This window comes from Ochotona curzoniae, unplaced genomic scaffold (assembly GCF_017591425.1).
Source record: "Ochotona curzoniae isolate NIBS_2020 unplaced genomic scaffold, NIBS_Ocur_1.0 contig_4558, whole genome shotgun sequence".
NCBI lineage: Eukaryota > Metazoa > Chordata > Mammalia > Lagomorpha > Ochotonidae > Ochotona > Ochotona curzoniae.
In genome coordinates, this window is record NW_024466327.1 from 177,346 (window position 1) to 200,132 (window position 22,787).

Here is a 22,787-nt window from a genome sequence, read left to right on the forward strand (position 1 = left end):
ACTTCTTCAGTAGGCAGGGAGTTCCCCAGAAATTCTCAAAGAACGTGTTAGGGGACAGGAGTAGTGTGATTCCTACACGATTATGGGAATTTTCATCTGTTTCTTAGGAGATCTTGCCTCCATCCTTTAATTAGGATAAAAACAAATTGTACGTGGTGACTTTGTTGCAATTCTTGGTCCATCTCTGGCATCACCCACTTACAGGACACCATAAAAAGGAACTGTGGTAAAATACTCTCAATAGAGTGGTGGCTTTGCATATGGAGGAAGGGGAAGAACAGAGAACAGGTGGTTTGTCCCAAGCTGTGGGAAATAGGTGCTGACACCCCTCAATTCAATGAGAGCTCCATCAAGTATTTGACCTTAGACATTTTCACTTACCTGGCCCCGGCATTTATTTTCCATAGGGACTTCTCACCAAGAGTCCCATTAGTTTATAATCAAAGATTTGTGAAACTATGGGCAGCACCAAAGTCCTATCAGCTAAAGAAAGGTGTTTAAACCTTATGAGAGATTTTCATTGGGATTATGTTGGATTTGTATATTACTTTTGGTAATATGGACATTTTAATGATGTTGATTCTGCTGATCCAGGAACATGGTAATTTTGTCCATCTTTTAATGATTTCTTCTATTTCTTTTTTTCTTAATGTTTTATAGTTTTCATCAAATAGAGGTGTTCCATGTATTTGGTTACATTAATTCCTAGGTATTTAAGTTTCCTGTTTGCTATTTTAAAAGGGACTGTACATTCTTCTTAGAAATAGGAAAGACACAAAAGTTTATTTGGAAGCACAAGAGACCACAAATAGTCAAAGCTATCCAGAAAAATAAAAATCAAGCTGTAAGAATCACAGTTCCAGGCTTCAAGACATACTACAGGAAAGTGGTCATTAAAACAGTCTGGTACTGTACACAAAGAGAGAAGATCAATGGAACAGAATAGAAATCCCGGAGGGGAGCCCATGCATCTATAACCAACTCGTCTTTGACAAGAAAACTGAAAACAAGCCAAGAAAGAAGCCTGGTTTCATCAACAAATGCTGTTAGGACAACTGGTTCGCAGTCTGTAAAAGTACGAAGCAAGATCCTCACCTGTCACCTTATATAAAAATCGGCTGTAAATGGATCAAGGACCTTAATCTGCACTCAGAAACCATCAAATTATTAGAGGAAAACACAGGAAGCACACTCTAAGATATAGGAACAGAGAAAGACTTCTTAGAAAAGACGCTAAAAGCACAGGCAGTCAAAGACAAAATAAATGGGACTACAACAAACTAAAATGCTTCTGTACAGCAAAGAAAACAATTGACAAAGTGAAGAAGCAACTAACAGAATTGGAGAACACCTTTGCACATTACAAAACTGATCAGGAACTAATATCCAAGATTTAAAAGAGCTTCAGAAACTCGGTGATGGCAAAACAAACAACCCTGTGAAAAAATGGGCAAAGGAAATGAACAGACATTTTTCAAAAGCACAGATTCAAATGGCTAACAGACATATGAAAAGACGCTCAGGCACCCTAGCCATCAGGGAGATACAAATGAATACCACATTGAGATTTAACCCAACTCAAGTGAGATTGGTCTACACTGAGAACTTTACTAAAACACCTGCTGGTGTGGATATGGGGAGAAAGGTACACTCTTTCACTGTTGGTGGAAGTACATGCTAGTACAACGACTTAGAGAACTGCAAATAAACCTGCCATATGACCCAGCTGTCCCACTGCTGGGAATATATCCACAGGAAATGAAGTCTGCATATGAGAAAGAGATCTGTGATTCTATATTTACAGCAACACAATCTACAACCCAGATGCCTGTTGAAAGAGAAGTGGATAAAGAATTGTGGTACATTTACTCCATGGAATACTACTCAGCCATTAAAAAGAATAAAATTCTACCATTTGCACGAAATGGTCTTAACTAGAGACCATTATGCTCAGTGAAACATGTTAATCCCAAAAGGACAAATATCATATCTTCTCTCTGATATAAGGCAAACTTCTTGCAAATTGCAAGATGAATAGGCTTTTCATTACTGCTTTTGGTACAACTGATGGGTTTTTATATTGTTTTTACTTTCACTTCTTCAAAATAGTTTCTTTTCTCTTATTAAATATTTCATTGACTCATAGGTCTGATAGTAGCATCATTTCCTCCAAGGATGCTTTTTTCTTTCCTTTTCACATTGGTTTTTCACATCAACACGTTGGTTATTCAGTAACATGTTGTTTAACTTATGGTGTTGTGATTTTTTTTAACTTTATTCCTGTTGCTGATTTTTAATGGCTTTACATTTAAGGGAATGTGTGAAAACTGTATAATAGAGATTATCATATCCAGATGTGAAGATACAATGTAGTATGCATCTCTATTTCCAAATCAAAGATGAACTCCCAATGAAACTGTTGGATATATCTTAACAATAGGCTCGAGGACTGTCTGCCATTGTCTGTACCTACAGTATCAGGATACACTTAACAGGATGATGGACCTATGACTGCTTACTAAGGACTATCCTATTGTAAAATCAGTTGGGGGAGGGAAATTGGGGAGGGAGTAAGGGAAATCCCAGAAGCTATGGAATTGTATCATAAAATTAAAAATAAAAGAAGAAGAAAAACCTTAATAGAGGGACTGCTCTTTTCTTTTGTTCCTAAGCTGAAATTCCTCTATGACTAAAAAGTTCTTTTTTCCCCATACCGAATGTTTATTCATTTGTATACTTTTCTGCTTAAATCCTACATGAACTCTATAAGTATCACTGCAGGTCCCTGATAAAGCAGCTTACATCTCAAGCTGCATCTTCTACCTCCTCCTTAAGTCCCGTTTGATGTAGATACAACGGGCTACCACAGCTGCCTCTCCCAGGGTCCACTCGAGCAGGAAGCTGGAGTCAGCAGACGGAGTCAAGCACCGACCTCCGATACTCTGATGTGGATATCCTAAATGGCCTCTTAAAAGCTCAAACAAGTTCATCGCTTTTGTGTCTTCACTGGTGATTCTGATTGGGCACTCAGTGCTTTAGATAACTTGCCTTGTTTTATTTTTTAAGAGACTATTGTCAAGCATAAACTAGTGAATATCTGTTTTCACTTGCAGACCCTATCGCATGAAAAGAAGAAAGCAAGAAGACTCTTTCTTATTTACCTTTCTGTCTGAAACGCTTTCTTAGTAGAGCCAGGAGTGTTCCAACCGTTGCCAAGCCAGCAAGAGAAGCCACCCCTCCACCGACGTATGTGAGAGCTTCCCGAATAGTCAGCGACCCTGCTGTAAAACACACACACACATGTAAGACATAACAGGTGAACTTTGTAAGAGATCAGCCATTTCCCTGAGGTGTGAGATCAGGCGGCATCGTGACAGATCCCAGCAGTGCTGACAACCTGGCATGAAAGAAAATCGAGGCACCAATCCAGTGGAACAGAATAGGGATCCAGATCCACTTTTAATTTCAAAGCTGAATTATCACGTGTCGTTTCCAAATCTGTCAAGTTGGAATTAAGTTGTAGGTGCCAAAAGTCTCCACATGCTAGTTTGGACAAATCAAATAAACCATGGTAGTTATTTTGGTAATAAAAAACTCAGTTACTCAACAAAAAGTGTTCTTAACCAGCTTCTAGGAAGCAGATGGAGAGTAAGGGGTGGCACAAGACACACACAACCAGCACGGGATGGTGAATAAACGGAGAGTGTGGTGTTCGTAGAGATGAGTGGTGCACAAACCTCTTCTAAGATAAGTTAGGAATCTTCTTGAAGTAACTAACTCCCTGTTTAGAAAAGAGAGATTATAAGGAAATTAAAGGATTCAGTTCACAAATCTAAGTACTGAGAAAGGAATGGTGCTTGGCTAAATTTTGTTCTCATTGCCACTTACAAGGCAATGAGATTATTCCTGACCCATTGTGAAACATTTATTAAGAATGGAACTACTCCAGTGATACAAAACAGAACCACTTAAGGAATAGGCATGAAAGAAATAATGATTTGGTTTTTTTTTCCACATTAAGGTGGCTTACTAAATGATATATACATGTTTTAAGATTTATTTATTTTTATTGCAAAATTAGATATACAGAGAGGAGGAGAGACAGAGAGGAAGATCTTTCCTGTACTGTTTCACTCCCCAGGCCGCTGCAAGGGCTGCGGCGGAGCCAATCTAATGCTAAGAGCCCAGAGCCTCTTCTGGATCTCCCACTTGGGTGCAAGGTCCCAAGGCTTTGAGCCATCCTGCACTGCTTTCCCAGGCCACAAGCAGGGAGCTGGATGGGAAGCAAAGCTGCCGGGATAAGAATCAGCGCCCATATGGGATCCCTACGCATTTTATGCGAGGACTTTAGCCACTGGACTACCGCACTGGGCCCTCCTAAATGATATTTTTAAAATGTACCTTGGCAAGTTGGTGTGGGTGCTGACCATTGACCATTCTCTTGGCATTCTGCTCTCGCTGAGCCATTTAGTAACTGACCCTTTGGGCAATGGAAGGTGCAGGTTGATCCAAAGCTGAATCTCCCCCAAGGAGTGGAGCAGTTCATCTCTCCCGGGTTATCAATGTGCAGCGCCGGACAGGTGACAGCTACATAACAAAAGGATGAAGAAGAAACACATATGTAGTGGCAAAAAGATCCTGGGTTTTATTTGTATTCTGACTTACATTTTCATAAATGAGACATAATATGTAAGTTCATACAGGGCGATGAGCAGTACCCAACACTGCTCTTTCACCATCACATGAGGTAAAACAGCCACTCAAAGAATGTGAGCCAAAGAATAAGAAAGAACGTTTGCTCATAGATTGGCCAATCTTCCCTACAAAACTACAATCCACACAACTTTGCTTCTTACAAATAATCTTGTTATTGTTCTAAATGTCATTATTATTACATTGGTGATTGTCATGTTAGCATATGTTTATTAGAATGCTTAACCAAACATGGAAAATTTGGAAAAAAAAATAGACACCATCATCTTCCTTTATATTTCAAGAAATTTCAGGTTACTTCTCAAATTTATGGATGGGAAACGAAAGAATTAACTAAGAGTATTAAATTTCAGAGAAATAAAGATTATTCAGCAAGAATTACATTTGCCAAGTTCTGACAGTACTTTGTAGGCAATAGAACGATGAAACAAACAGAGATGGGATTTAATACTTCTAGTCTAAGGCGACAGCTAAGATATAATTCACAGAGCTGAAACTTGTGTTTCACACTCACATGGCTTACTTCAAGTTTGCCATTCCTACTGTTCTGAAACATTGTGAACTTCTCCACATGCTTCCTCTTTTAGTTTTTTGAGTACCGGGACATTGGGTTATGACATGAAGGACAGAGGTAACATGCCTGTTGTACATTACTTCCAAATGAGATTGCTGTGTATTCATGGGTTTTACATCCTTCAGGAGCTGTTGGGTTAGGTGGAATTGCAGCAGGCAGATACAGTATCTAGCAGGACGATAACATAGGAATGGCTCCTTAACGCCTTACCTCGGCATGTAGGAGTCACTGCTGTCCATCTGCCTGAAGGACTGCAACTGAGAATACTGTCTCCTAAAAGTGTGAATCCAGCTTTGCATCCAAAGTAGCAAGTGGTGTTGAAGCCAAAGGTTGCCAGATGGTGCCTGCAGGACATTGTTCCCTGGCTGGGAATGGTGAGAGCGGGGCATTGCACCTGTGGAGTAACAACTGACACCATGGCTGTTGGGAGAAAATGTTTCCAATTAGGAAAGTCCAGGCTGAAAGAAGAACAAAAGAAATGACTGCTTTCCATTCCTTTTGTAACAAGGGAGGTTCTTGTAATAAGGAAGCAAAGCAAAACTATTAGTCTTTGATATGGAAAACAAGGTAATAAAAATTATTTAGAGGTATCCTTGAAGAGATTATTCTTCTGGCCACAATGCTTCTTCTGGGGTTCAATGCTACCAATATTAAAATAGGAAAGCGAATCAAGACAGAAACATAAAAGACTAAGTAGAGAACCAGGTGTGTCCATGGGCTGATTGCCCGCTCCTGCTACTTTTAAAGATGAGCTGTTAGCACTCCTTCTGGCTCTGCCATGTATTAGCCATGTGGTAGTTGATTGGTCTTTATGCCCTCATTTCCCTGTTCCAAAAACTTGGACCAAAGGCCCCCTTCTCTTATGTTCTCCATTGGCACCAAAGCCATGGAGACCATTCAGATAATCTGATAAAGCAGTCTGAGAAAAAGAGTTCAGATGCATAATTCACAAATAAATAATTCTGCCATTCCCTAGAATTTTTTTTAATCTATCAATGAGGTCTGATGTGCCCAAATAACACTGTTACATACACCTCTCGCAAGAGCTCTCCATGTGTTTTTAGTGCATGAATTTTTCCAACAAAGTTTCCTAGAAATCATATTATAATACCTTTGCAGGATGGCGGAGGTGCTGACCATCTTCCAGGAACTTTGCATTCCATATTGTTGGACCCTTCTAGTTTAAATCCCTTGCTACAGGAGAAGTGGCAGGTAGAGCCAACACTGAATTCTCCATGCGTTCCAGAACAGTCCATGCTGCCCTGCTCTGGGACAAAGAGTTCTGGACACTTGATGGCTAGAGTGAGAAATCAAGTGTCACCATCGCCAAGTTCAGTCTGAAGTTCTGTCCCACAAAGTTCATGCAGTCACACAATCAAGAAACAGCTATTGAGCATTTACTATACTTTTTCCTAAGCACTTACTGTAACTTTTACAGATGTAAAACAGGTCATTTACTGCACAGGGCAGTGGGAGGGATGGTGGGCTTGCACAGAGATACTGTGCAAGGAGGTCACAAAAATAATGAAGTCAAGGGTATAGGCAAACTCACTCAAGGTTTATAATGTCATCATCTCTCAGCACTCTCTTTTTCAGAAACCTTGTGTATCTTACACCCCTTCCCCTTATCTAAATGAATGCAATCCAGGATTTAACCTCTGCCATTCTTCCTGCCCCGAATGACTTCCTTTAGATAGCCTGCCATCTCTTCAAATGCAAGGAAACTGAAACCACAGAGATCACCTTCTGTTTCAAGCTATTTCCTCCATTTTGATCCCCAGGCTGGTTTTTTGTTTGGTTTCAAATAACAAAGTTTCACAGCAGAGGAAAGATCAAAACTTCCTGGCCAAAATAGATCAATTCCAAGAAATTCCATAACCTGATCCCGGAGTGCTGTTATCTCATGCTGCCCCAAGTTTCTTTCTAAAAGTATTTCTACTAATAAAATTCCAGTAATCTTTCATGACCAAACTCAACATAGCCTCTCCCCGCAGCCTAAATTTTCTTTACAATGTATTTACTTTTTGTTTGGACTTCAGGGCTGCAGTGTCACAGGCCATACCTTCCGTCCTTATTACTGGACAAGAAATTCCCCAAACCTAAAAATTTGTCACTGGATTTGCCCTAATAACCACTGCATAATATCAAGAAGTTTTCAACAATTACCAGTCATGTGGACAAATAATGGAACATTAAATCGATTAACCACAATTTCTCCCTAACAGTGTTTTTATAAATCGTTAGTTAGGTGTGTCTGTTGGTATATGCATCACCAGTAAATTCTCTGACCCAAGTCTGATATTTATCAGTACATATTATATTGTTAATAAACCAAGTGACTATCTCTTCTTAAAAAGATCTGTTATGTTGAAGTCAATATGTTAGGTAAGACTCATTTTGAGTAACTTCTAAAGATCTCTTCAAATCTTGTGTGCTGCCTTATAAGAATGTAATACATACATGTTTTTGCACACTGTCCCAAGTGCTTTTCAGTGATTGGCTATTTACAAAGTATTATGATTCTTTTGTGCATGAATTTATTCAGACAAAAAAGCACTGAATTTAGGGACCACAATTTGGTGAGTAACTAATCACTCCATGTCTGGAAAATTGATTTTATTTATCAAGCATGTCTATTCATATAAATCTTAGAAAATAACTGTTTTCAAAATCCCCCAGGATTCTATCTTTAAGACCAAGAATGTGGGTCACAGTTTCAGCCAGGTGAAAACCGGAACCCTATCACCCTTCAAGCCTGGACCCCAGTGCATAGGTCTGATGCGCAGTAGGAATTCCAAAAGTATTTGTTGAATGGGTAAGCAAGTGAATAGTAAGTGATTTAGATGTATAATAATAAGTGCTTTCTATCCACCTATAGAGAGAAACAAAAGGAATCACTCTCCTAAAAATATTGTAATAAAATAATTTCTGTTATAAAATGAGAACTTGTATAGCATTAAACCCAGTTAGGAATGTTGCTTTCGTCTATTTGGTCAGTCTTACTAAGCCACAGGTACAATTTTGGCCCTTTGCTTCAGTGGAAGTTTCTGAACCCTCTCAACCATGTCCAACCAAATAACAATCTTTAAATAACTTTTAAGACCTTCATATTGATCATGTAGGCAAGGAGGTTCTTATTGGAGAAGTAGTGTTAATGACACACAGGGAAATTTAACCCGAATCAGGCATAGGGTGGGAGCAACCGACGTGGGCTGCATTAAACTTGTGGATGTTTCAAGGATAGCAATGGTCAAGAGTTCTGTGCATAAAAGGAAATGTATAACAAGGAGCGATCTATGTCCATATGTGGTAATAGTTCCTTAACAACTGAGGCAGATTTTTGGCCACTGATCTAGTGCTCATTTTACAATGTACAATACATACAATTTTAGCTTTTTTTTTTTTATAAACTAATGGATTTGTTCAATACAGTCTTTCATCTGACAACCAAGCAATATCAATTTTTAAGCTCTTTTCAACAGGATAAATTTGTATAGTGGGAGAGTATTTACCAGTGACAGGCCTGGAATTTAGAAGGCAGGCCACTGGGTGGCAGTGTAGCATAGTAGCGAAAACAATAGACCTGACAGCAAACCAGGCCTATATTTCAATCCTGTGTCTACACTTCTAGGAATGTGACATTTAACAGCTGATTATTCTCTCAAAGCCTCAGATTCTTTACCATTTTTTACCATTCAAGCCTCACACACTTCATAGCTTGTTGACAGGAAATGGCAGAACTGGACTCCGTCTATTGCTCTTGCAACATTCCATGCTATTCCTCAGCTTCATTTCTTTTCCGTAACTCCTGCTTCCTCAATGCATTCCATGCATGTTAATCAAAGCAACACTTAGCTGACTACACTGTAATGAACATACTGTGCCTAGACTGGTTTTGCTTACCACATCATTCCTAATGACCTGGCACAGAGTAGGTTCTTTGTGAATGCGTAATGAACAAATGAATGACAGTGTTACATACAGATGTTGATGTCTTTAGTGACCAGGAGGCAGAGAAGGAATTGTTCCAATGTCACAGTACCTTGACAGACAGGGGCCGGAGCAGTCCACTCTCCGGAGTCGGTGCATTGAACTGCATCAGCTCCTTTCAGCACAAAGCCCTCGGCACAGTGGAAGCTGCACTTGGTGTTGTACAGAAATGCTCTTTCAGATGGGGCACAATCCATGATTCCATGTGCAGGACTCTCCAGTGGCTTGCATGTAGTTGCTAAATGGAGAAAGTTGTCTGAAGTTGGGTAACAGAAGGGCTCAAGTCTTCTCCCTTTTCTAACAGGGAATCTGCCTGAAACACCTCATAAGTTGCTTTACCTGGTTTTTTCAGTTTCCATTTTGTGTTTGTATTTGTGTGTGTTCGCTTTGTGTGTGTTTCATTTTTCATTCTAAGCAACTCGGGCCACAAGCAGGGAGCCGGATGGGAAGTGGAGCTGCTGGGATTAGAACCGGCGTCCATATGGGATCCCGGGGCGGTCAAGGCGAGGACTTTAGCTGCTAGGGCACGCAGCCGGGCCCCATCCTCAGCAACTCGGAAAGGGGGTGGGAGTGCAGAGAAATCTTCCACCCCCTTAGTAGGGAGCAGGGAGCAAGGAACACGTGAAGTACAAGCTATTGGGAACATAGCATGTAACTCATAGACAACAGATTCGAATCAGTATTAGACGATAGTAAAACTACAAAGACATATGGGGGAATCAGGAGCGATCCTGACAACCTCTTAACAGGAGCAGGGGGAGACCCCAGAGTGGAGCAGGTGGACAGGAAGTGGCTAGTATTCCAACCCTGAAGACTCCTGGATCCTCACCAAGGACTATTAGTACGGGCACTAAGGACTATATCCCAAATGCCAACAAGACCATGGCGAATTGGAGTGCTTTCGGAGACCAAGAACTCTGAGGTCACCCAGTCCCGTTTGGATCTACCATATGGGATGGAAAAAGCCCAAATCCTTCCTCACAGGATCCAAGGTCATTGGAACAACAGCCAGGAGAGCTGAGCTGTCCACAAAAACAAAAGACCAGTATACTTCCTTTGGGACTAGGGAGAGGAGCTTTCTCTGGTCCTTATTTAGTCCCAACTTCGGATCCCCACTCACCCTGGCAATGACCATCAGGGTAGCTCCAGAGTGCCTCCCCCCCAACCAACACACAAATTAGAATAGATAGACAGAGAACAACAAGGAAAGCCTAGAACCAGACAGGAAATGGTCAGCATGGGGACACATACATACCTTCTAGTTAGGACACAAAGATTAGTTACTCCTCACTAAGGTATTGAAGATTTCTCTGCACACCCCTCCTAAAGCTCTTCTGCACTTCTTCTGTCAATATATGCCTTGTTAGCGTTATAAGCCAGTTTAGACTATCCTAAAATCTGCCAGGTTCAGTTCAACTATGCTTCAAACTATAAACTGTAAATACTAAAATGAAAATAGACATGAGATAGTTGAATATTATCCTATAGCCATTTTAAGATATATAGAAGCCGGCTTTATATAAACTAAAATTGAAAAGTCAATGAAGTAGTCACAGGATGTGGTTAAGAACTTAGATTTTTTTTTAACATATTGGTTACTAAATACCATGTCAAATAATTTCATAATGTTGTAAATTGTTGTTGATGTTATGTTGTGGCTTTTAATTGATCAGGATAATATACTGCCAGCTCTGCCTTCAGACCAGAGATGGTCTTTGCAAGAAACCATTGGATTTATCTGGACAATAAGATGCTGGACTCTATGCTTGGTATATGCTTGCAATGAAAGCATCTTGACTGAATTTAATCTGTAATATTACACCAAATTGGAGGAATCCACCATGGGGGGAGGGTACATGGATGGGTTGGGGGGAAATCCCAGAGCCTATGAAACTGTCACATAATGCAATGTGATTAATATAAAAAAATACATCTAAAAAAAAGGACAGAAAAAAAGAAAAGCAGGTCATTTGAGGAACAAAGATCTTCCAGAATGTCTATCTCACCTTATAGATGAAGAAAATATGATTTAGAGATGTTTTATGATTTCCCTAAAGTCTCATAGCTACAAAATGCCATACTGGGCTCAGAATCCAGGTTTGAGAATTCACTGGTTCAATCTTTTCAATTTCCTACCTCTGCACCCCATAGCCCTTCTCTCAGCTCTTCACCCACAAACCCCAATGATTAAAAAAAAACAAAAGACAAAAAAGCTGAAGATGTGAGGCAATAACATAGAATTCAGTTTCATGGAGTTATGAAATTAACCAATATTGCAACATAAGGTTTTCCTTTTTAAGATCTTATAGGATTTTAAAGATTACTTATTTGAAAGGCAGAGAGAGAGAGAGGAAGAGAGAAAAAGAGAGAGAAAGAATGTGCAGCACAGCTATGGCTTGTTTGGAAGTGTGAGGTGCTACCCACAGCTTGTCTGTGCCAATGGGGCAGGAAAAGAAACAAAACAGGCACAATGTAAAGCCGATCGAGTGCCCAGCTTTTTGCTAGGTGCTTTATACCAGCTGTTTTATCACATGATTTTTATACACCTTACTCCATATAAAAGCACCTTGCAATTCTTAATTCTGTTTCACAGAGGAGAAAACTCATGGTCCCAGAGCCTGTGCCACTTTCTCCAATGTCAGACCCTAGAGGAGATCGCCCTGACATTGGGAGTCCTTGTCTTTTCTCCAGAATACAAGTCCTACCTTCACAGGTGGGCAAGGGTGCGGTCCACTGGCCAGATCCAGTGCAGTATAGTGTGTCTGAGCCTCTCACTCGATAGCCAGTTTGGCACTCAAATTTGCAGCTGGAGCCATATGCAAAATCAGCAAGTGGATGAGCACAGACCATGGTGGCTTTGTTAGGGCTTTCCAGAGGCTGACATTGCACAACTGTCAAGAAGAACCAAAGAAAGAGAAAGGAGATGAGGGAGAAGAACCAGGCAGAGAAATGAAATGCAACGGTGAAGGGCCACTCTGGAAACTGAGTGCTGGTGCTGTGGCACATAAAGCCACTGCCTGTAACACTGAACATATGTGTACATATTGTGTGTGAGAGCATATGGATGCCAGCTTGTATCTCAGCTGCTCCATTTCCATTCGAGCTCTCTGTTAACAGCCTGAGAAAAGCAGAGGAGAATGGCCCAAGAGTTTGATCCCCTGCCACCCACATTGGAGACCAGATGAAACATCAGGCTCCTGGTTTGACCTGAGCCAGAGCTGGCAGCTGTGGCCATCAAGGAGGGAATCTGTAAATAAATGATCTCTTTCTGTCTTTCCTCTTCCCTCTGCAGTTAGGACTTAAGAATAACACACACACACATACACACACACACACACACACACACACACACACACACACACCACACATGACCCTTAAACTGAAAAGAAATGGTCATACTACTCTAATGATGTTTGCCCAACCCTGGAGTATCAAGTCTTCAGATGACCCAGATTCCGTAAAAATACAGTATGCTCCAAACTCAATTCTTAAGACCTTCTACTCACAAATCTGTGTAATCCCGTCCTGGCAGATTTCCTAAAGTCTACTTACAGCTGGAGTGCCCCCTTTTCTTGTCTTATGTGAAATTTATAGAGAAGCCTATTCTAAAACTGCCTGTGGAGCCCAGTGTGATGGCCTGGTGGCTAAAGTCCTTGCCCTGCATGTGCCAGGATCCCACATGGGCACCAGTTCTAATGCCAGAGAAGCCACTTTCCATCCAACTCACTGCTTGTGGCCTAGGAAGGCAGTTGAAGATGGCCCAAAGCCATGGGACCCTGCACCCACGTGGGAGACCTGGAAGAGACTCCTGGCTCCTGGCTTTGGATTGGCTCAGCTCCGGCCATTGTGGCTCACCTGGGGAACGAATCAGTGGACAGAAGATCTTCCTCTCTGTCTCTCCTCCTCTCTGTATATCTGACTGTTCAATGAAAATAAAATAAATCTTGAAAAAAAAAATCCTGCCTGTGGTTGTGACTTTCAGTGAAGGAATAGATTTTAAAATTTGTTTATGATAAAATTTGTCTTTTGTTTTCCTAGAATCTGAAACCCTCCTCTATCCCAGATCTTTTGATTCTAGCTAAGGAAAAGACCTAAGAATAGTTCAATTATGGAACTCAGTGGGCCATTGCATGCGTATTCTCAGCAGGAATGAAGTGCTGTGAACAAAATTTTACATGTTGAGCTACTCGACACTTCCCTCCACACACTGCAAAGCTGTGCATTGCACCACTTGGGGCTCAGTTCATATAAATTCTTTTGCAGAGCTGAAGTTAGAACAACCTGGTGCTGGAATGCTTTTGCACTGTGCAGACAGGTCATGGTTCATCATTCACGAGTGTTCAGGATGGGCACTGGGTGACTAGCAACAACCACAAAGCAATGTTGGGAGTTCTTTGGACAAATCCTATCCAGCACCTTGGAAATTTCAGAATTCTTTCCACCCTAACAGTTGTTTCTTTATTTGAGAATCAGAGTTATATAGACAAGGAAATACACACTGAGAGTGCTTCTATCTGCTGGGTCACTTCCCAGATGTCCATGCTGGCCAGTGCTGGGCCAGGTTAATTCAGCCAAGTGATTCATCTGGATCATGTATGTGGTTGCAGAGGCCCAAACACTCTGTCTTCCATTGCTTTTCCCTGATCATTTGGCGGGAGTTAAATCAGGGGTGGAGCAACCAGGACTTGAATCAGCACCCATTATGGGATATTGATGTTGCAGGTGGAAGTTCTATCCACTCGACAATGATGTCACCCTGAAGTCTAAGGAGTCTGCTAGGGCTCTCCCTTCCTAAAGAAGCAAGCAAGGCGATGCATTTCATTGGTTAACTGGCACTTTCCAAGCTGTCCAGAAAGCTTCAAACATCCCTGCTGTGCATTGAAAAAAGCAAGGGTAAACTGATAGATTTGTAACACTTAACCCTTGAGTCCAAATCATTGTAGCTGTTCAATTTGTAAGTAACAGAAAGCATTCCCGTTAGAATGTTGTTGCATGAGCTACAGGAATTCATTAGACTGCCTTACTTTACAGACACAAAATACAATTAATATGAGTACATTTGATAGGCAATAATGATACCAAAATTTCCCACTTAATGTAGATCCTCATTATTTCCCACTTTTCAAAGTTGAGACAGTCCAGTCCTCACCTCCTAATTCTAGCTCATCATGAGGAGGGAAGGCTTGCGGTCCACATACCTACACACTGTGGGAGCTTATTGTCCCACATTCCAGAAGCCAAGCATTGCAGCGTGCTGGGTCCGCTCAGTTGGTACCCTTCAGGGCAGCGGAAACTGCACTGTGAGTGGAGAGAGAATGTTTGCAGAGGGTGGCTGCAGTTCATGAGGGCATGCTCTGGGACATGTAGTGTTCCACATTCTCTGACTGTAGGGGACAAAATGTTGGTGTTTGTCATTTTCTTTTTCATTTCAGACTTCAGAAATATGATTTATTTGAATGGGAGTGAGAAAGTGAAGCAGACAGATTGAGTGCCAGGGTTGGACTAAGCAGAAACCAGGACCCAGGAACTCCACCCTGCTGCTTACATGCGTGGCACGCACCTACGTAGTTGAGCATTTACTTTTTGCTTCCCAGAGTCTAGTTCACAGGATGTCAGAATTGGGAATTGGGTCAGGACTTGAATCCAGATACTCCAGCGTGGGATGTGGCAATGCTAAATGGTGTTGGAATCACTGTGCCAAATACCTCCCCTTGGACGTTTGTCTCTTGTTTACTTTTTAATTGGCAGGATGATTAGACAGCTTTGTCAAGTACAGTGTGATGTTTTGGAAAATGTATACTTTGTTTCATGATGAAGATAACTGGATTATACATCACTTCAACTATTTATCATTTATTTGTAGTTAGAACATTCAGAAGCACGTCTTCTGGCTGTTTGGGGCTATTTAATACAGTATTTAATACACTGGGTCACTCTTCTGTGTAGTAATATTCCAGAATTTACTCATCTTATCTAATTACACCATTGTGCCCAGCAACCAATTTCTCTCCACACCTGCCTGTCTCTTATATTCGTTGGTCTCTGTAATAACCACTGCTCTTCTCTCTACTTGTATGGAACTACTAGGGAGCAAAAAAATTGTATAAAAATACATGTTCCAGGGCTGGCATGGTGTTACAGCTAGTGAAATGAAGATACATTTATACTACATAATAAATTGGGAGTTGGTGCATTTTGATTCAAAATATGAGCTCCAAGTTCATGAATTCAGTGTGTTTCTATTTCAGAACACATGAGATGTCTGGTAGTATGTCAACCAAATGCCCCGGTTGACACATTCAGGTGAAGTCAGCCGCTGCCCTTAGCATCCCACTCATTCACTGCAGAGCGTGTGCTTTCATAAAATCTGTATTAAATGGTAAGTTCATATTCAACAGATAATGGCTACATATGTACTTTTATCTGTCTCATTACTACCAGGTCCATAAAGACTAAAGCGCGCAGCTTTTGCCCTCAAGTAGCTTAGAGTCTCCATGGGCATGGAGAGAATACATAAGCAGACTGGGTCTAAGCCACAATCAACTAACATGAACTCAGCAGTGTTTGGTGAAGGCGAATGTAGCAGGTTAATGTAGGGGAAAAAAAAGGTCTTAAGGAAATAAGTTTCAGGTATATAATCGAACATCAACTGACTGTGTGACTTTGGGCAAGTGGTTTAACCTCTCTGAGTCTATGCTCCACCCTCATCTACAAAATGGAAAAGATAGCGCTTTCCTTTGTTATTTCAGAATTAACTGTATTAAAAGATTATCCAGGGGAAAGAGCAGTTTTAGATCTAGGATTTGTTGTTTTATGCAGAGAATGCCATTTGTTTTTAACTCTAGAACACTTTTATCTCAGAATCTTCAATGATTCTCCAGTCTGCTTATGTCATTTGGAAAGTCATAAGAAGAACAGACCCACAAGCTTACCTTTGCACGTCGGGGCAGAACCCGTCCACTGTCCAGATGGAGTACAATCCAGTCTTTCTGGTCCAGATAAAGAAAATCCCTCGTCACAGGAGAACTGGCATGTGGATTTGTAGCTAGCATCTCCACGAGGTTGGATGCAGGTCAGAGTTCCGTTCTGAGGGCTCAGTAAAGGTGTGCAGGTGATGGCTGTGATGGCCATGGCAGGAGGAGAGAGCAAAGAGCATTGGAAACTGAGCAACGGGAATCCACCGAGGGCAAGTATGTGCAAGCTCACACACATGCACACCTTACTGCACAAGGCACCATTCAGTCAGGACAATGGTTTGCATTTTGTGATATTCTCTCACTGTCACAGATGTGGAAGTGCAGCTTAGCAGTGGCTCACAAATAAATGACGTCCTGGAATAATGCTTTGCCCGTTAAGGGCTTCAAAGATTTCAAAGAAGAGATGGGTCTTGTGGGTCAGAGCAATTGTCCCTGGATGGGAGCGGAAATGTTTTCTTCTTTGATCCTGTCTCAGAAACACTTGTCATGACACTGCCAGAAGACAACAAGAAACTTGAAACAGGAACATAGGATAAATTTCCTTCTCACCTTTTCTTCGACCAGATAGTAGTAGCCACCAGAATCCAAATCTGGCTTTGTCTTTATTTATAAAACATAATCTTTTTTAAAAAATTTTCTTAGCATTAATCAAAGTTTATTCAGTGTTTGATACGTCTTACTAATTTCTTCCTCGCTTTTTAAAATATATTTTTGACAATCTCAAAACAATCTTTCCCTTGCAGTGTGCTATGCTGCATCATGTGAATTAAATTATTTGTAAAATGAAAGTTCAAAATGTAATTTAAAAATCACACGTACAAAGTAGGCCCATCAAGTAATCCACTGTCTGCAAATGTTCATTTCTTCTCTCACTGAGAGCCAGACACTCATCTCTCCGCTGTTCATGTCCCAGCCCTCGGAGGTTGACTGTTGCAATGTGTACATTTGAGTCTGGGGACTTGAGTTGGAGGTAAGTTACTCAACCTCCTGGGGCCTCATTACCTTCACCTTAAGAATACGTCGAGATTCCCAGGATTTTCACTGTGAAAAAGGGTACTCTACATGCAGAGGGTCAAGATGTTCCTCTGCCAATTAATGAGACAACAACGCCCAGGTTAAATGTGTGGACGTTCAAAAGAAGAGAGTAAATGTAGAGTGTGTCATGGTTTAGAGTGTTGCTTCTTTGCTGCCCGACCTGGCTCAACGGGCTGACACCAGGGCGCTGCTCACACATTCAGCTGCTCACCTGAACAGCAAGAGCTTTCAAGAGCATTTCCTCAGTCTGCCCTTCTTTTTTTCTTCAACTCCACTCCCTGCAATCTGACCCACTTGTCCAGAGACCTACTGCATCCACTGTTGGGGGTGGAGGAGGAGATAGGAAAGGAGACAATTCAGGAAGCCTACAAAAGGAGAGGACAAATGGTGGGAAAGGTGCGAGAGAGGCCCTCAGTTCTCTCGAGTCCATCTCCGTCTTTACTATGACTCCACGACCCCTGACAACAGTGTTTCGGAGTAGGGGGAGGAGGGAACATGGGACTTTAAAAAAGGGAATCTTCTGATAACGCTGTCAGAAGTGTTTCAACAGCTAGAAGATTGCAAGTTTCATGATACCTTGCCCTCCAGCCCACACTTGGGTAGTGTTCTTGATGTGTACCCAGCAGCAAGAAGAGAAAGTTCCGAGTAAACTAAGAACTAAAAAGCAGAAGGGAACTGGAAGATCACAGGAAACTGTGGCAAGCAGCAGCCACCTTGTAACGAAACACCCTTGGGCAGGGCAGTGTGGAGCAACGCTCTGGATGCAGTCCATGGCCTGCACAGCCCAGGCTTGCCTAGAAGGTTCTGGTCATTGAATAACTGTCCTCAGGGCCCTCAGGCACTTCCCCAAAGCAATGCGAGGAGTCAATCAGACTTCGAGTAGCCGTAAGTGCCAAGGGCACAAGGTCGCATCCCTACCCTGTGCAGTCCAGGTGCTCTCAGCCTGGTCCACAGCGGTTTGCCATATGTACTGGTGTCTGGGGATAAAGGACATCCATGCGATTCTGCTGAACTCTGTCATTCATTCACTGTTGCCCGTATTTAATAATTGTGTGTGTGTGAAATTGCACTTGTATGTGACCAGAATAAAAAGTAGCTTTCTCATCACAAAAAATACATGAATCTCCCTACGTTCACTCAGATGTTGAAAGCCTTTCATGTGCAAAATGAAAGACATGGCAACTGATGTGGAAATATCCACACCATTTAACTCTATCATTATAAATTTATATCTATCATGAAAACACAAACCCTATAGTAGAAAGCTTTAGAATACTTAATATTAAAAACGTAAGAATGTCTAATTTAGGTGAGATATTTAAGGGGATTTTTTTCATTTCTGTTTTTTAAATTTTTTTCTGTGTATTTTATAGATGAGAATCCTGATTGCCAGAAGCCATAGATTAGCTGTTAAGAAAGTAAAGTGGTAGACTCAGTGAGTGGATGAAGGAAGGAGGGTTATAGGAAAGCACCAACAATCCTTCGATTCACAAACACAGATGATCAGAATCAGTTCTATTTCAGAGAATGTGTTACAAGATTCATAGAATACACTGGTCCTCTACTACCAAGTACAATGCAGATATAAATGTTTATTCTGAATCTGCATTTCTTTCTTCTGAAAATCCCATTAGCCTCCAATTATTGGAATATTATCTTCCTCTTTCCATAATTCTGCACTTCAGCCCAGGACTATTTCCCCAGAGTATGGTATAATGACGCACTGCAAATCCCCTCTCCCACATCGCCACCATTGTATCTTTTGTGTCTACCCCCATGCTATCACTGTGCCCAGTGGTACCCAGAAACAGGCTGCCAGGTCAGCCTCATGACCACCTTCCCTCTTCTGGTCTTCTTCCCAGATACTGTTTTTAGCAAGGAGGGAAGAAATTAAAACACAGCATCTTCAATAAGTGCCTGTGGGCATTTCTATGAGGCTGACCTTGGCATTCTGGAGGAGCGGCACTCCAGTGGCCAGTGTCCAAGCACTCGAGCACACTTGCTCCCACCAGCAGTGAGCCTTCATCACAGGAGAAGCTGCAGACAGACCGGTACCTGAAGGCACCGAAGGGGTTGGAGCAGTCCATCTGGGCCTTCTTTGGACGTGGAAGATCCTGGCACTGCAAAGCTAAGAGGAAAGGACATGAGAAAGTAAACCAGTATGCAACAGTCACTTAGGCACTTATAAGTACTCATTAATTTTTATTTCTTTAACCCTCTCTAGTGTTGGAACAGAGATACCTGAATTGAGTTTTTTTTTTTTTTAAGCTAGGAAGTTGCGAAAAATGTCACTTAACTACAACAGCACGTTATAGATTTTATAAGGAAAATGCTCTGCCATTTTTGGACATTTTTAATAATAAGTATCAGGAATTTTTAAACCATCTTTCCTTTAGATACAAGAACCTGTGTTACCAAAGATGCAATTAAAAAAATCAGTCAGAGATTTCTGTTAAAACATTATTTGTAAGAGCAAAAGTATCAAAAATAAGAAAAAATTGCAATGAATCTAAGGCTTAAAAAGCCGTAGTAGACCCATGAAAAAAAGATGAATGATCATATAAAGTGACATATTTCATCTTGAAAACTTATGGGAAATGTTTCAATGTATGTTATTACATGAAAATATAGAATAGAAATTACTGTAAGCCATATTTTAAACATATGAAATATATTATTGCATATAGAAAGAACATATGAATTATACATTTTTCAAATCTGTTCTTATCTTTAATATTTGGCTGAATATCTCCCATGTGAAACATTTAGGACATTAAGATTTCACAGTTTGGGGGATTTTCAAATATTTTCATAGTTTTTATTCGTTGGGCATCCCAAACTCAAAAATATCAAAACAGTCCAAATATCAAAACTTTTGGACAGTCACATCCATTCTCAAAAGTTTCAGACTTTGCAACATTTCAGCTTTAGGATTATCACGTTAGGGATACTCGACTTTAATAAACATTCCTATCCCAAGGTGACAGAAGTTTTCAATCGACGTGAACTGCTGTGGAAGTAACATCCGCTCTGAGAGTTAGTAGTATCACCCCCAGGCTACGCATCAGAGGCAGACCTTGCTGGTCAGAAGGAAAAACAGCAGGAAAAGATTTCAAAGCAGCTTCTGAAACTATGTTTCTTTATGCCCAATGGACTAGCAAAGCTTTTCAGTGGTTAGACATCTATTTGTTTGGAGATAAGAATGGCTCAAGGAATCCTTGCCACTTCATTAAGTATGTCAAGGGACTCTGTGTGTTTGTCACCCAGAAAATTCATCTACACTGCCTCCCATCTCACTGACCTCATCATCTTGGAATGTGGACACCTATTGTTCTGCTGATTTTTTTTTCCAATTTCAATTATATATATACATATATAGAGAGAGATATACACATATATGCTTTTATTTAACATAGTACATATATACTATTATATAGTTTTATATATTATATATAACACATACAATATGTAATATATAAGTCAACTTTAACTTTATAGTTCAATAATAAATCCATTCATGTTGTTATGTAACCATCATCATTATCCTCTCTAGAATTATATTTATCATATCGGTTTGAAATTGTATATCATTATAAGCCATGGCTGGGCTGAAACATCCAACAGTAAGAACCAGATTGGGTTGAAGACCAGTCAGGAAAGGCCACTGTTCCTAGCAGGACACTGGTATGTGCAAAATCTGGCATTGGGAAAGGTTCTGATGGAGGAGCCTGGGCAACTCCTCTGGCAGGACACAGAGCCAGCAGGTAAGAGCAAGAAACATGATAGGAAACAGCCCAAAACAGGCCATGGGAAGTTTCCCACTGGCATAGGGGAAGTTTCCACTTGGCATAGGTCGGGGCCAGACCAGGCTGAACCAGTTCACGTCACCCACTGGTGAATCCAAGCACTAGAACAGAGTGTGCGTCAAGCCAGATTTGGTCACAACAAAAACCAGTGTACATTACAGAGTGCCAAGGTGAGGCTGTCTATACCAGATGTGACTGCAGAACCCAACCAGCACACATGAGAAACAGGGAGGGAGGGGGCGAAGCCGGCAGGGGGAATGTGTGGGGGCTCCCCTGCTGGACATCTTCTCCCACTGGAGAGCGTGAACTGGAATGGGGGCAGACCAGACTAGGCAGGGCTACAACACCTGTGCGCCTCATGTGTACTAGATCAAGGAAAAGCCAGGCTGGGCTGATTGATTATTCCTACCGGTGCAAACAAAAATTAGAGTGGGCGAGGGTTGTTTGGGCTTAGTCGCAGCATCAGCTGGCAGCAGCTGGCACTGGGGGCTAATTCTGTCAAATTAAACTGCAGAACCACCTGGAGAGTGCATAATTTGGGAGTGGGAGTGGCCTACAAGGGAAGTAATGGGCTCCTCCCTCTTGTGTTATTACTCCCACTGGAGGGCATGAAAACCAGGACTGGGGCAGGGGTGGCTAGACAGAAAGGCACCCAACAGCATCTGTGTGGGCTGGATAGTGGAGCTGGTTAGATGGAACTAAGCTTCAATGCCCATTGACATGTATGAGAGCTGAATGGGATGTGGGACAGACTGGACAAGTCTGCTGCACATACTGGCAAGCACAGGAATCAGGGTAGGAGGCAAACCTGGTGGGGGTTATTGTGGGTCGCTCCGTCTAGGCTGCAGTTCACACTGGTTTGCGTGAGGGCCAAGTGTGAAGTGGACAGAATCAGGCTGGTTTGCAACATCCATTGGTTCCAGTGGAAGATAGGGCTGGAATCAGAACCCACCCAGCAATTGCAAGCACCAGCTGATTGGGGTGATGGGCTGTACCAAGTCCTGTACTTGCAAGTACACACAAGAATCTGATCTAGGAACACCTCAGACAAAGTTTCTTTGGGGATCTCCCCAATGGAACTGCCAGGCTCAGGACCCTAACCATGAAAAGACAGAGAACAAAACATGTCAATCAACTACCGCAGCCATATATTGGCAGTGAAAAATTGGGCAAACGGAGACTCTAAGATGGACTATGTGAATCAGTGGATTCTTCAGCGACCTCATTGTGCTTGGAATGGTGAGATTGGCAGCAATTCATAACTGTTGCACTATCAAAACCACTTGAGCAAGACCCTGGGAGCATGCCCCACGTCAGGGACCTGGGATGGGTGGGAGACTGGGTGGGGCTACTCCCTTCATCTCTCCCTTTACCCCAGATACATGAAAAAAACAATGTGGAAATAATAGTCATATCCACTTTCCTATAGCCCTTGAACATTTTGCTCTAATTAACTAAGTAAAGATTGTAAAAAATAATGAAAAAAATTAAAAAAGAAATTGTATATCATTAAACTCATTCTTCATCATCCAATTTTATTTGTGAATGATTTTTTAAGAATTCTTCATTTTTCATGACACAATACATTCGGCTCTGGGATTGTGAATGATTTTTTACTATTCTAAGTACCTTGTGTATGCGGAATAACACAACATTTTTTTTTGTGCCTGGCTTACTCCACTTAACATAATG

At 41.4% G+C, this 22,787-nt stretch overlaps 1 protein-coding gene across 5 annotated transcripts in view; it reads right to left on the reverse strand.

Annotated features, from left to right (window-relative positions):
- LOC121160757 (selectin P) overlaps positions 1-22,787 on the reverse strand; it is a 42,915-nt gene that overhangs the window by 4,688 nt on the left and 15,440 nt on the right. For 2 of the 5 annotated variants that reach the window (XM_040986805.1, XM_040986804.1), the window contains 9 exons: positions 19,232-19,417; positions 16,210-16,395; positions 14,476-14,661; positions 11,983-12,168; positions 9,330-9,515; positions 6,399-6,584; positions 5,498-5,707; positions 4,402-4,587; positions 3,162-3,281 (listed from right to left, as the gene is read on the reverse strand). In XM_040986805.1, coding sequence (XP_040842739.1) covers positions 3,162-3,281; positions 4,402-4,587; positions 5,498-5,707; positions 6,399-6,584; positions 9,330-9,515; positions 11,983-12,168; positions 14,476-14,661; positions 16,210-16,395; positions 19,232-19,417 — 1,632 coding nt within the window. The remainder of the gene's footprint in view (positions 1-3,161; positions 3,282-4,401; positions 4,588-5,497; positions 5,708-6,398; positions 6,585-9,329; positions 9,516-11,982; positions 12,169-14,475; positions 14,662-16,209; positions 16,396-19,231; positions 19,418-22,787) is intronic. The other 3 variants (XM_040986809.1, XM_040986808.1, XM_040986807.1) reach the window with 3 other exon arrangements.